The 14425-nt window shown below is 50.9% G+C and overlaps 1 protein-coding gene across 5 annotated transcripts in view; it reads right to left on the reverse strand.

Moving 5' to 3' along the window:
- SHC4 (SHC adaptor protein 4) overlaps positions 1-9414 on the reverse strand; it is a 29062-nt gene extending 19648 nt beyond the window's left edge. Inside the window, exons 1-3 of one of the 5 annotated variants that reach the window (XM_040077679.2) lie at positions 9095-9250; positions 7289-7892; positions 356-426 (exon numbers count right to left, since the gene is read on the reverse strand). In XM_040077679.2, coding sequence (XP_039933613.1) covers positions 356-426; positions 7289-7873 — 656 coding nt within the window. In that variant the 5' untranslated portion in view covers positions 7874-7892; positions 9095-9250. Of the gene's footprint in view, positions 1-355; positions 427-7288; positions 8548-9094 lie in introns of those variants that run through there. The other 4 variants (XM_040077678.2, XM_040077682.2, XM_040077680.2 and 1 more) reach the window with 4 other exon arrangements.
- Positions 9415-14425: the final 5011 nt, after the last annotated feature.

Genomic DNA, 14425 nt, shown 5'->3' on the forward strand with positions numbered 1-14425 from the left:
CCCTGTGCCATGGGAGAGCCGTGCAGGCAGCGCTGAGCCACGTGCACAGCCCGGCTGCTGCCGGTCCCCAGCTGGCTGGGGCTGTCTGCTCTGTGCTGCCACTGCAGGGGGAGGCTGCCTGAGCAAGATCTGGGAGAGAAATTACGTCTGTGCCTGAAACAATTCATTTTCCAATGCAAATAGCCTATTGTAATGATCAAATAATTCAAATCATCACTTAGGAAAAAACAAAACAAAACATGCAAACTCCTATTCAAAATTGTCTCAGAGCTTGGCACGCACCCTCAGCTTTATATAAAAAATTAGCACTCAGGCTTTTCATTCTTGGTCTGAATCTCAGTTTTACACCACCTACCTGGTGACTTGTGTTCGCGTGCCAAAGTCCAGGGATCTCATTGACTGCAGCACTTCAATACAGCCCATGTACTATGGAAAACAGACAGAGAAAAGGGAGTACTGTTAATATCTGGTACACAAGTAAGAGGAGGATCACAGGAGGAAGCAAATGTGATTATCTTCCACTAAGTTTGTGCAGAACCACAGTCTAAATGGAAAATCAAATCAGCCATCCTAAAGCTGCTTCCTAAATAGATCTTGCTTTACCAAAAGTGTAGAGAAGAGCAATAAAGATACCAATAGCTTATACACCATAGTGCCAAAAAAAAAAAAAAAAAAAAAGAAAAAAAGGGCAAAGCACTCTGGGGACACACAAAATCCAATTATTCCTTTTTTTTCCATTTCTGCTTACTCTCACTTATTGGCCTGTGACACTGAGCTGGGAGGAATACATGAGGAAATACTGGAGAGAACAGAGTCCTCAGGAACAGAGAGGCTCTGGGCCTCGAGACCAACGCACTCAGAGCCCCCTGCCGAAGGGCTGAGTGTCCCTTCAGAGAGGAGAAGGCATTACAGGCCACAACGAAAACCACTGGCTCCACACCGCTACATCTGATGACAAATAACCTCTGCAGAAGATGAAGCATGTGAAGTTGCAATTCCAGCTCATAGCAACAGCTCTTAAGAGCCTACGCTATAAACTGACCTGCCTTAAATTAAAGGCTGACTGCCACACTTCTGTTGTATAGGACAGAGTTGGGGCTTTTTCTATACTCATTTAGGATTTGTGTAAGACTAATTCTCAGAAGTATCAAGGATGTGATGGCATATCCCCAACCATATCTTACTAATCCTTCAGCATTTCTATGGATGTCCATCTCTTTGTTGTTGAAGGAGTCTGATCATTTCATCAGGCTAACATAGGTTTGGGTCTCTCATTTTCCCTCTTGGGACCATCCTGCAGTGCTCACACTGCAGTGCCCAAGGGCTGCAGTCACAGCCTGCCTGTGCAGACCTCTCCTGCAGGAAGTCAAAGCCTCTGGGACACAGAGACAACTTGGAAAACCCAGGAAGGGACATGCATAATCTTGTCTGAGTGGATGGAGGAAGAATTCGGTGTCAGAGAAAGGTACCATATTTAGATCCTCTGCCTCACTTTGCCTGTAAATCAATTTTTCTGCTGGGCCATTCAGAGAGGGTTGGATTTAGGTATCTGTTTCAGCTTTGGAGGCTTTCATAAATGAGTGTGTGAAAAAGAGAATGTTATATGTGTAGTCAGGGATTCCACAACAATTGTATTATCCCTATTTTGCTTTCTTTCCAGATAGCAATGTAACCCTTGGGAGAACTCCAGAATTAGGTCAGAGACCTGGAAGGACATCAATAAGAATCTGAAAGGTTGGCAGAACTGCTTCCCTAATGAACATTTAATGACTTTGAGAGCTATCTGCCTTGTTAAAGATATTCCTGCTTAACAGGAACAAAGCAAATGTGGAAAATATGTCTTGAACCTCAGCTTGTAGCACAGCAACAACCTCTGATCCTACAGTATAAGGTTAAGCATCCTGTGAGCTGGTTGGCTGCTCCTCTCTCCTTGAAAAAAGAAAAATTTAGAGGAGTAGGTAAGTCATATGCTGACAAGTGAGTCCCCATTGCATCCTGAACAGATGCGTGGGAAGCTACTCTAAGCAAAGATGAAAAATCAATATTAGGTTTTTGCATAAGTGACCCTGAGTGAAGCTGAACTTATCAATGATTCACAAAAGACCTCTTTTTTTTTCCTCTTTAAAAGCCTGAGTAGGGAAGTGCATTAACATGGCACCTCACTGCATCTCTCATTTATTTCAGCTGTTGTTGGTTATCTGAACTGGCACAATTAGTAATGGCTGAACCCTCACAGTACAAGGGTACAGAAAACCAGCAGAGCCTTGGGCAAGGGGACCATGTGGGGCTGGGGCAGAGCAAGTCAGGGTCACAGAGCCTGGGAAAAGCCTATGGAGCACACAAAAGGACAATGGAATACCAGAAGCCTATTCAAGAAAACAAAAGACTCTCTCCAAGGAAGACAAAAAATTAACAAAAAAAAAAAAAAAAAAAACCAAAAAAAAAAATTAACCCCTCCATAGCAAACTATGAGAAGCAGCACAACCAATGCGTGAGAGGAAGGGGAAGGCAGGGGAGAAGAATAATGTTTGTCTCAGAGACGTCTGTACCCAACCTCCAGGTCAGGTGGTGCCCCTACTCCCTGTCCTGTACACCCACTGCACCTCCCAGGAAAACCTGATGGAGTTCTCTGGTGATGCAGGGTCAAGGCCAACTCCATCTTTCCTGCTGCAGGGAAGGTTAAACTACAGCATGAGCAAGGCAGCAACCATAGGTGCCTGGGAAAGGAAGCCACAGCAGCCCACAGCTCTTGCTCCAGCGCAAGCTATTCACCAGGTGCTTTTGTGAAAACCAGATCCAAATGTGGTGTCCAAGCAGGGGCATTCACCTTCTGAAACCCACAGAGAGAGGCAAGGCTCAGTGAGAGCTGCTAGGCAAGCTGGGGGAAGCTGCACACAGGCCCAAGGCTGCACTAACCAGCCTGGGGCAACTAGCACAGGGGTAACTGCAGAATTCAGCTGCCTATAGAAAAATAAAATAACAACAGTGAAACAAGCCAAGTGTTAGAGACCTGACATCGCTAATGAAAGCGGATGCTGAACCCACTGTTCTGTCAGCAGCAGGATGGAGAGCTCCTGCCAAGACAAGCAGCAGCTCTTAGGAAGGAAAGGAAAGACTCACTGGCCCCTGCTGGAAAGGGAGCAGCTCCACTAATGGCAACATGTGCAGAGATATCCCATCTGCCTGCAAAGGGCTCTGGAGAGCACTGGCACCAGGAACTGCTCTGTCCCTTGCTGTTTGAGTACAGAGAATGACCTGAGGCTGGCTTGCACTTCCCCACACCACCAGGATGGCAGGGAGGTGGTGGGAGAAAACAGCAGTTATTGAAGATGCACACACCTTTTCACATCTATTTACATGAGATGACAGAAAGTGACTGCAGACAGGATAAGGGACTGTGTGGGAGGAGATGTGAAGGCACCAGGCAGGGCCCATGTGAATAAGCAGCACATGGCAGGACAATGCAGAGTGCCAGGTTCAGAAACCTGTTGTGAGATTTCTCAGCTTTCACCCTAGCAGGAAGGTAAAGTGCTGTCTTCCCTCCATGGACAACACCAGGAGCCAGCCAGGGCTGTGGGGAAGGAGCAAAGCATGATTACAGTAGTTTTGGTAGGGAAGTTTTCTCAGCCCTTCCTTAGATGCTGCCTGTGGTAGCCTTGGGTTTAGAAAGTCACTGTGTCCACTGGAAAGCAGAGACCACCAGAGCTGCCCTGGCAGTGGCACTGCTCCTGCCAGCACACAGACTCTACTGCACCAGCTAGCTCAGCTGCTCATCCTGCCTCACACGGCAGGATTTACTGGGCTGGGGTAAGCGCTCCATAACGCTGTTAGTAGCCACCAGGCAGGCAGCTAATGAAGAACTTTGGCGCAGGTTTGCACCCTGCAGGACATTCAATTGGCTCATTCCTCAGCCTGAACCACACTGGTTTCCTCCAGCAAACACCAACCCCATCCAGATCCAAAAGCAAAGCCAGCAGAACCTCTCCCATCCCCACCACAGGAAGCAGAGAGGCCAAGGCAGCCCACAGCAGCAGTGCACACCACTGCAGACGTGGGTGGTACCCCCAGGGCACCTGTGAGACAGCAAAAAATCCAGGCAGAACCAGCTAGAAAACAGCCTAGATACCTTCAAGGATGAAATGAGCCCATTAAAGATCATTAAGCACAAACCCGCCCCTCCCAGTGCTAGCCTAACTCTCCTCATGTGCTTGCCCTGCTCTCATCTTCCCCCCTACAGCAGCAGTGGTGCAGACAGACAGACGGGCCCTTGGTCTGTCCCACTCCTCACGCACACACAGCACGGCCTCTTCCCTAAGGGCAGCAAGCCACGGCTTTTTGTGAAGAATAATAGCTTTTGATAAATGAAAATTTTTCTGGGAAAGTCTGACCCTTTCATTCACAGGTTTTCAATTTTTAAATATATCCGGAAGGGGGAAAAAAAAAAAAAATCGTAAATACAGACATATAGAAATATTTTCCTTTTCTTTTTAGTTTTGTTTTCTGCAGCACTGCACTCAGGCCAGGTCTCTAACAGAATCGTTCCCAATCCAGCCCGTCCCCGCTGTCCGGCTGTGATAAAGCCACTGGCCTGGGAACACGCGGCTCCCTGCGAGGATCGATGTTCCCGTGAGGATCGATTCCCCAGAGAGCCGCGTGTGCCAGCGGGCCATGCCGGGCTGCCCAGGCGCGTTCCCGTGGGGCGAGGCGCGCACCGCCGGGCGCTGCAGGGCTGCCAAAACCCCAAACCCCAAACGCCGAGCCCGGCACAGCCAGCACCGCCCCGGCACCCCCGGCTCATGATTCACAGCTGCGGCTCTGAAGCCGTGAATCACCCGAGCCCATCTCCTTCCTGCGAGAGCCCCGGCTGTGCATACGCGTGCAGTTATTCATTTACGACGGGCGATGCAGAGCAGCTCTCCGGGTGCAGTGTCGGAGTGCTGCCCGCCAGGGAAGTGGCTGCAGCTGAAATACCACAGTATTTCCCTGCCCGGAACATGGGAGAGGCGCTGGTGGTAACCTAGGACAAGGAAAGGGCTGCTCTGGACCCTCTTCCCCACAGAGGCAGGGAGCAACTGCTCCAGGCTGACCTGTCGCTTCCTCCATGGACAACAGCAGGACTGTGCAGGGCGCTGGTGCCCACGTGTGCTTTCAGGGTGTAGTTCATGTAATTCTGAACTGCCACGTTAGAAATGGTCAGGCTCCTTAGAATCTAGAGACATGTAACTGATTTTAGACATATGTGAAGGCATATATCTATATGCATTCACCATCAAACCACTAACAGAGGATCAACCTGTACATACGTAAAAGCCCTTTAAGACAAAGGATGCTGCAAACAGCCTTTGCCGTATTATTTTAAATTATAATGGTATTGTAATGAAATACCTGGCAATAGCATTTCCTTTTCATATTTTAGTTAAATAGCACATTTTTAAAACCAATCATCTTTCAAAGACTCATGCTTTGATTTAAGCTCAGGTACAGAGCCTTACTCCATGTTAGGTCCAGTAAACATCATCCTTGCTATTCTCAGAGAAACCACTGATGCAGGACAGTGCTGAGAGACAGATCTTATCCTCCTTCAGCAGCAGCCACATCCCTGGCACTCCCCAACAAGCCAGAGTGAGGATGGCAAGTGCCTCTTGGAATATTCCTCAGGCTCATCACAGCCATAACAAACACCAGGAGGAAAGATGAGTGCCATGGCCACTGTGGACACCATTTTGAGGCAACCTCAGCTCCAGATGGGCAGCATTGTGGGAAGATTTGTAGCGGGTGGAATGTGAGCAAGGACGTGGTAAATATCTCCCTTGTAAAGCCTGCAGCAATCTGTGTACAAAGTGTGGTTTGAAACACAACAGCATGAGAGTCAGAGCTGTGCAGACTCCTCTTAAAATATTAATATTTGGGCTCTTTGTTATTTGCACGAGCATTTTGGGGAGCTAGGTGCTGTTATGGGTCTCAGCTTCCTCGCCATGCCCGGGTGACACGTGGCGGTGACACAGGTGCCCTGTCACCACCAGTCCCACCCAGCCACAGCTGTCTCCCCAGGGAATACAATGAGTCCAGCATTGCCTCCTTTTAAAACAGCACCAAGAAAAGTTCTGCCTCGCCCCAGTCTGCAGGGGACAGCTTCTGCTCTACAGCATTCCTTTAACTCACCACATTATTGCCTTTCTAAAATAACTGTAGATCCTCTCCATGTAATTGCTGAGTCCTCCTCAGACACTGATTAAGCTGTTAGGCCAAAGACCTCTGGCAGCAGCAGTCCCAATAATGTAGGCCTGACCTGCCTCCTAAAAGGGTCTCGTGGGGATCCCAACAATCCCATACCCCAACAGGGCACAAGAAGCTGCAAGGGAAGAGTGAGGACTTCCAAACACACAGGAGAGAGAGCAAGGGTTGGGCCAGGAGGGTAAGGATTGAAAGCAGCTCCAAATACCCAGCCCTTGGTCTCTTGGCTCCGCTTTGCCTTCAGGTGAGACCATCCCTCTGTACCATAGTGCTGCCATGCTGCAGCCCTGGCCGCTTCCCAGCCCACCTGAGGCTTCATCACCAGCCCTTGAAGAAGTCTGGTGGTCTCTGGGGAAATGAGTACCTTGCTCATCCTCTCACCTTGCACATCCTCTGATGCTGAAGCACCCAAACTCCCATGCTACTTATTCACCAATCTGCTTATTATTAATGAAAGGGCTAGGTGAAAAAACACTGAGAGTTTGGCCAGGACATATCAGCAATGCTCTCACAGCTCTCCTCGGGCTGGTTCCTGCAGGCCCACAGCCATGGGAGCAACATAACCAGGAAGATGGAGGAAAAAAACATCTCCCTGTTGTGTTGGGAGCCTCCTGCCAGTGAACCCCCTTCCAAGATACTGCCCACAACCTGGGCAGTGCCTGCCCCAGAGCCTCCCTGACAAATAGGTCAGCAGCATGGGCCAGAATGCACCTAATGCCTCAAGTTGCTCTGTGAGAGATGGGAGGCACTTTCATGGGCCTCCTTTTCCCTCCAGCATGCAGAATAACCCGTTTTAGTTGCAGTTCAGCAGCACTTCTCAGAGAGTCTACAGATAGTCCTTTGGAATTGGATGTTGTGCTACCTCTGGAAGCAGCTGGGGTGGTTTTAGCTCCTTCACTTCAATGCCACAGCCCTACGTACCCCAGAAGACACATGGAAATACACCAGAGAATTCAGTGGTTTAGGGCATGGACTCTAGAGACGGGAAAATGGAGTTCAGCCAGCTGAGCTGTTTGCTCTGTCAGAGAATGGAAGCCCAGGGAGAAGCACTCACCCGCACACTGTAGGTGGTTCCTGGCTCCTGGCTGTACGTGCTTTCACTGCTCTGTGCCAGGCCCCTGTCCTGCCTGCCCACAGGAGCGGCCTCCTCAGCAGCCCGCACAGCGCAGTCACCCGCTGCCTTTGGGGCGAGGACCAGCTTGTCCAGGTCGGGCTGGGGGTACGAGGCCGACAGGCAGCTGATCTCAGGCGAGGTTGGGCTGCTGGGGATGGTAACGCACTCCGTGAGTTTAATTCGCGGCACCTCTTTCGTTCCCAGGCAGAAGCTCTTCAGCCCCGGCAGATTTGACGGGTTGGCAAGTTTAATGTTGGCCATCCGGGGGATCAGCGTGCACAGCGTGGTGCAGGTGTCCTGCGGCCCCAAGGAGACATCTTCTGTCAGTAAATCGGGTGTCGAAGAATGGGAAGAGGAGGAAGAACCTTTGATATTTAAAGACGTATTTTGTGTACCTTCATCTAAGGAGGTTATGGAATCATTCCTGAATCGGCTGTACTTAGCCCTGTGCAGCATTCCTGGATATCTGAATAACCCTACATACAGGACGTGTCCACCGAAGCTCTGCTGGCTGCGTTCTCTCATAGCCTTGGCAGGTCTGTAACTGGATATTCTTGCATAAATTGGCTCTTGTAGATAAATTAAATGGAAATCAAGCAAGTCAAACAATTTTCAAAACAGAAACCTATTGGATATTTTTGCTGACTCCCTCTTGAATGGTTTATTTTCCTCAATGAACAAGGCTTAAAACTGCGTGGACATCTGGCATTTTGTAAGCAGAAATAAAAGCAGCGTACGAGAAAGCACATCGGTGGTAGAGCAGCTTAAGCTGAAGAGCCACTATCCAAACCTGCCTTCATTCCTCCCTCAAGCCAGGCATTAAATCCCACCTAGATCTGAAGACTCACAGCTGTAGCATCAATAATTGTGAAGTCCTGGCTGCAGCGAAAGCTCAAGCATATTCCACACAAAGCAAAGCAAGACAGCTACGAGCCCGAACGTATTTTCAGACCGGCATGAACCCCGTAAGGTGCCCGTCTCTCTGCACTTCCACCGCCGCTGCCCCGGAGGCGAAGAGCATCCCTGCGCTGCAGCTCCTGCCCCGCCGTCAGGCGCAAACCCAGGATTCTTCGAAAAACACTGAGCAGCGTCGGTCTCGCTAATCCCTGCTGGAAAGTCCTTCAGCACCATAATAATCCCGAAAGAAGCCAATGTTCCTGCGGCTCCGGGGCCGTTTCCCGCAGCGCCGCGGGGCAGCAGCTCCGCAGCGCCCGGGCCGCCCCCGCCGCAGCCCGGCTGCCGCCGCCGCCGGTTTTATGAATGAAGTTTTTGTGAATGGGCTCGGCGCGTGCGGGCGGGCAGCGCCGTGAATGGCGCTCGGCGCGCGGCCGCGGCCCGGCGGCCCCCGGGGGGCGCCCGGCAGCCAATCACCGCCCGCCGCCGGCTCACGCGCCCTCCGCGCGCGGGGAACGGGGGGGGGCGGGGGGAGAGGGGGCGCGAGGGACCCTCGGGGTGGGGCCCGAAATGCCCCGAAACGCCCCAAAATCCCCCGAAATCCCCCGAAATCCCCCGAAATCCCCGCTCTGCGGCCGCTCCTCCTCCGCGGCGGCACGGGCAGAGCCAAGTGGCTGGGCCCAGCCGGGGCCGGGGCTGCGATGCCTCCCTGGCTGCCCGGCCGGGGCCAAGGAAAGGGCAGGCTTGTCCCGGCGCTCCGTGCCCGGCAGCTTCAGCTCCAGGGGAAGCCCCGCCTCAGGCATCGCGGCCCCTCAGGCAGCGAAAGAAGCGGGACGGGTTTGTTTTACTCACTGGCAATGTCAGGGCCCTCAGCACGAGTTACCTCGGCGCCGTGTGGGGCTTCGACACCCGGGGCAGCGTGGTGGGAAGAGAAATTCAGCACCACGGGGACCGGGCCAGGAGAGGAAAACCTCGGGGCCTCGCTTCTCTCCGTTAGCTGAGGCGTTTTCTCTCGCTGGGTTTTCGATGTTGAGTTCACCTTGCTCATGCTCACAGCGGTGCCGGCCTCATCCTCCGCTCGCGTTCAGGGCTGTGAGTCAGCTGCTGGTGGATGAGAGCGGCCGTGCTGCCCCTTGTCCTGCCTGCGACAGGCGGAGAAAATGACAGCTTCTCCCTGTCACAGAGACAGCTCATCACAGCCATTCCATGTTTTACCTCGGCTATGAAAGCCGGTATTAATCCTAAAGATGCAATACTTGCTACAGCAAAGTAGGGGGGAGAAAACCAGTCTAGATTCTTTTAGTGAAATATGGCTCAAAGAGGAAGTGGCTGCCTTGAATCAACCCATTTTGGTGAGGATGGCTCAGTGCTCACAAAATCAAACCCAAAGGCAAAACCTGGACCAGCCACAAGTTACAAAGGATGACTAAGTTCTCATGAAGCTTTAATGATGGCTTTGAGCACAGAAGAATAGAAAATTTCAGAAGTGCTTAGCAGCACTATTGATTGTACATAAAGCACAGAAACTCTTAGCGTGAACGTTTTTCTTTCATTTCAACACCATGCTGGAACATGACATCAACATGGCTGGAAGGAAAACCGGGATGGAGAGGCCATGGGGCCCACGCTGCTGAGGAGAAGGGCCTGGAGGGGAGTGCAAACCGTGCTTCCCATGAAGAGGACAATGAGGACCAGCATTCAGGGAGATGCTGATGCTCCCGGCTTCTGTACTGGGGAACATCCCATATTTGTCTTTTTTTTTTTTTTTTTTTTTTACTGCCATGAAAAACATGCAGAGAGACAAGCCAGATTTCCAAGCCAGATTTCCACTGTGCAAGATCAGCCTTACCATCCTTCCTACCTTTTCTCTGAGCACACAGCAAGGGTCTTCTTACTTACAGCAGCCCCTTGGCATAGATGACAGCACCAGGAAAACATGGCTTGGTGACCAGGACACTCCCCTGTGCCTTAGGTAAGATTAGTTCATGGCTGTGGGCCGCCCCTGGCCCATGGTGGTCCTCATCTCCTGAGCCTGCCTGCTGCTGATTCTTCCTCAGGAGGCAATTTCAGCCTTCTTTACCAGTATGAGTGAGAAAATGGGCAGGTGGGGGCCCTGCTGGGCCTGCAGGAGATGCAATCCCCTCTGCGTCCCACTGCAGCCAACAACAGCTGGCAGGTGAAAAGGGTTAATGGGATGGGCTTTAAACCTGTGTGGTGAAAGGGGACATTTTAAAGAAAAAGAAATAATAATGCTACAGCCTGTCCTTCACTAGTCACCCCTGAGCTGTGTCTCAAGCCCTGCATGGCACCAGCATCTGCTGACCCATGGCCAAAGCCTTGTTGCCCTCTCAGGGTGCCATGGGGGGCTCAGGGTGTCTTTTCCAAAGAGCGAGGGAGGCCAGTACCTTAATCAGGATTTCTCTGCTCACAGGCACCAGCAAGTGTGATCACAGTGTGGGAGGTGAAGAATAGCTGTTGTTTTACTGCAGGTTCCAGAGAAAAATGCAATAGTGACAAGCTCTGTTTTCAGCTGCGATCAAGAAATCCAAGCTCAAGAGCAGAACCCCCTTTGACAATGCTGCAAAGAGCAGCATTGTCTAAGCAATACCAGCCATTGTGGGGAGGGAGAGGAGGAGGGAAAAAATGTCATGCCCTTATAAATTAAAAAGCTTTTTTTCTCAAGGCTAAAAACAAGATTTCTGTTTAAGATACTGGGAAATCAGCTTCTAACCAGCACAGAGAACAAAGCTCCTTTAAGCACTGGTGAAACTGAGCCCACAGCCTTGTCTAAAAGGAGCCTGTGTTTCTTGCTCACAGCTCGAGCTTACTGTGCTCAGGGCTCCCCACCCTCCAGCTCCCTGCCCATCCCTGCTGCTGCCCCACCAGGACACAGGGATAAATCATTTTGTCCCTCACACAGCTTCTGACAAATGGCTGTGCCACACACGCCACATGGGAATGCCCTAATGGTGCCCTGCTATGAGCTGAAGAAGCCTCCCTCAATCACTGTTGCCATCACTCCCTGTTTACAGCCTCAAATATGCTGCGTGAGAAACTGCTGTGAGCAGCCCCCAGTCAGGTGTGGGCAGAGGGGACAGGAGCTTCAGCAGGTGGAACCACAATGAACGGGGCAGCAGCAGGACTTAGGAGCAGCTTAGAGCTGCAGCCACTCCTAGCACCCCTCTGAAAGAGCAGAGAGAAGGGGGCAAGGGAGCAGCAGCCTCGTCTCCTGCATCAGCACAGGCAGCCAATCTGGCAGGAAGCAGCAGCGTCGGCCTGGAGCCGCAGGCACCCTTGGGACTGGCCCCATTTCAGATCCCACCTTTGGGCTGTGGGATCGCGGCTCCAGCAGACATCCAACGCCAGCACCGCACCCTCTCCTTGCAGAGCAGGGCCAGGACAGGTGCACACAGCACCTGCTGCGGCCAGGAGAGCCCACGGCGACTTGGGGACCAATGGAGAGGAGAGGAGAGAGCTCAGCAGTGTCACAGCGGGAGTGTGGGGGCAGCACTGGAGGAAAGCTGTCACCCACCTGCAGAGAGCACTCGGAAAGCAGCTGCACCTTGCAGGAGCCCCCAGGAAGCCATTATGTGCTGCTTGCAACCAGTCCCACAGGGCTTGGCCTTTCTGTTAGAATATGGAGTAAACAAGGGACTTTTCCCCCTTTATAAATAGCAACAGCAGAGTTAACTCATGCTGAGGTGCACCGAGCTGATCTGCCTTCCTTCCTCATTGACACGCCTGGCTGATCCTGGCAGAAATCAGCAAATTGTTACAGAATGACAGGAAAATCCCGCGGCAGGTATCAACATGGGGGCAGCTACCTCTGGGAAGCCTGAAGCAGCTTATTGCCACTGGAGAAAGTCACACACAGAAACTGTTTTATTTCAAGAGAAATTTATTTTCCCACATGTTGAATCATTCTCACTGTTCTATCTCCTACCTGTTTTTCTGAATGAGATAAAACCAGATGCATTTGACAACTGCAGCCCCTCCTACTTTCCAGGAGAGTCAGAGGTTTGCTTGGGCTAAAAACACAGGGATCAGAGCTACTGGGTTTGAGGAGGACAAAGGCAGGATACCAAAAAAATCAGAGATCAGACTATTAGTGCTTTTCTCCTAGCTATCCCAGAAATCATGTTCTAGCAGGAAAAAGTCAAGTTGCAATTTCCCTTCTTGGGCACCAAGCTGTGTTTAGCTATACCCAGTTTCACCACTCACAGCAACATTGTTCACTCCAAAAGTGCAGCTCTAAGTCAGCAGAGGTGCAGTGAGACAAGGCAGCAGAAGGCAGGGCTGCTCCACCTGGGCAAAGCTCACATCCTTGCAGCTGAGCAGGATGGATGCAACCTCCCACCCTGCTGTGCAACAGGGCTGAGCAGGGTGTGCCCCATGCACACCATTTTTATATCCCCTTTTCGTGGCAGGGCTACCACCTCCTCCTTCAAACACTGCTGGGCTTTGTTGTCTTTTCCCCCAGAACAGTCTCAGAGCTCGGGGGAACAGAAACAAGATGGAGACTCCTGTGCAAAAGCCCAAAATTCAGTCTAAACATTGCTCAAGAGCCAGCAGAGAGCTGAGGGAAAGCAGCATCAAAGATAAACAGGTGAGAGCTGAACATGGGAGGAGAGCACAGCATGGGGGATCTGTGCTACAGCTGTCCCATCTCCAAGGTGGATGGTGCCAACCTCTGCACATCCAACAGGGATGTACCCAAAGCAGAAGAGCTAGTGAGAGCTGCTGCAAGCCATCAGGAACCATCACAGTGCCCTAACCACTGCCTGCTGAAAGGATCTGCAGACTGAGAGCCCAAACACACATTCAGCAGCACTTGCTGGGCTCCCTCAGTGCTGCTGCAAGGAGTGCCCATGAGCAAAACCCAGCATCACCTGGTATCTGGTGTACCACAAAGTCTTCAAAGCAAGAGCAGATTAAGAGTTTAGTTCAGCTCTGAACACAGCCCACAGCAGGAGGAATAAAAAGACAAATTTCAGCCGAAAGTAGCCTAAAGCTTCCTCTCAGCAGAATTACCCACCACATGAACCAAGTACTGTCAGCTCTAAAGGAAGCTGGGAGCACTTATGCTTCACTGGCATCACAGGGCTCTGTATCCTTGTGGTAGCAGGCAGGGAACCATCCTTTCCTGCAATTATATTTAAAGCTGTATTTTTGTAGGGCAATCCACTAGCCCATATTAGAAAATAGTAAGTCCCACAAGCAGGGTTGATCTCCCAGTGTCTCCTCAGGTGTGCAGAGAAGACCCAAAGAAACACTGAATGAAGTGCCCCTGTTCAGCATCTGCCACTTCTATACTTGGATGATTCCCTTTAACTTGGAAAAATCAGAAAGTAAACCTTGACATGGGGCATTTCCAATAATTTCTTTTTGTTAATTTGCTCTCTTTCTCTACAGTCAACATTCCTCCATAAGGAAAGCTTTCCAAGAGCTGCTTCTTGCCCTCCCCTCCAAACATCCTCACCTCTCTGGTGCTTACCTATTGCTCAAGACAACCAATGGCAGAAGGGACACTTACACTCTCAGCTGCAGACAAAGGTCCCCAAGAGCTTGAAACAACACTCTTGGGCAGAATTCATCTGAAAATGCAGCCTTCCCTTGCATGAAAAGCATTATAAGGAGTTTTACACTCTAAACATACATTTAGGGTTCTTTTCCCTTAGAGATGCCACTTAACAGGAAGACTTTCAGTACCATTTTTTCAAAAACTGCACAGGACCCCCAAATGTTTTGAGTGAACACTTGTTGTTGCTTTTAACTCTGTAAGAAATGAGTAACCTACTACAGCAGTACAAAGCATGAAGTTATTTTAAATGTGGTGTGGAGAGACCTGTAGTTTTCCCTGTAAACACAGGCTGAATTGCTGCGGGTGTGAGCAGTGCTGCTGCAGCCTCCAGAGGAAGCCAAGGACAAACACAGCCCCACACAGGTGACTGTGGGACATGCAGTTTAGTACATGCCCATTTCCCGCTGCAGAAGAACAGGTGTTACCAGGTCTGTTATGTGGTGATTAAATTCCTCACTACTCACTAAGGCTGGATCCCTGAAAAACGCCACAGGAGAGAGCTGGATGTTCTCATGGTGCCCAGACAGACTCCCCACACATCTGCCCCATGTGAGAGCTCCCCAGGCTCCATGGAAATTTCTTTCAACAGCTCAGAGCTGCAG

The sequence above is a fragment of the Hirundo rustica genome, chromosome 13 (assembly GCF_015227805.2).
Source record: "Hirundo rustica isolate bHirRus1 chromosome 13, bHirRus1.pri.v3, whole genome shotgun sequence".
NCBI classification, from domain to species: Eukaryota; Metazoa; Chordata; class Aves; order Passeriformes; family Hirundinidae; genus Hirundo; species Hirundo rustica.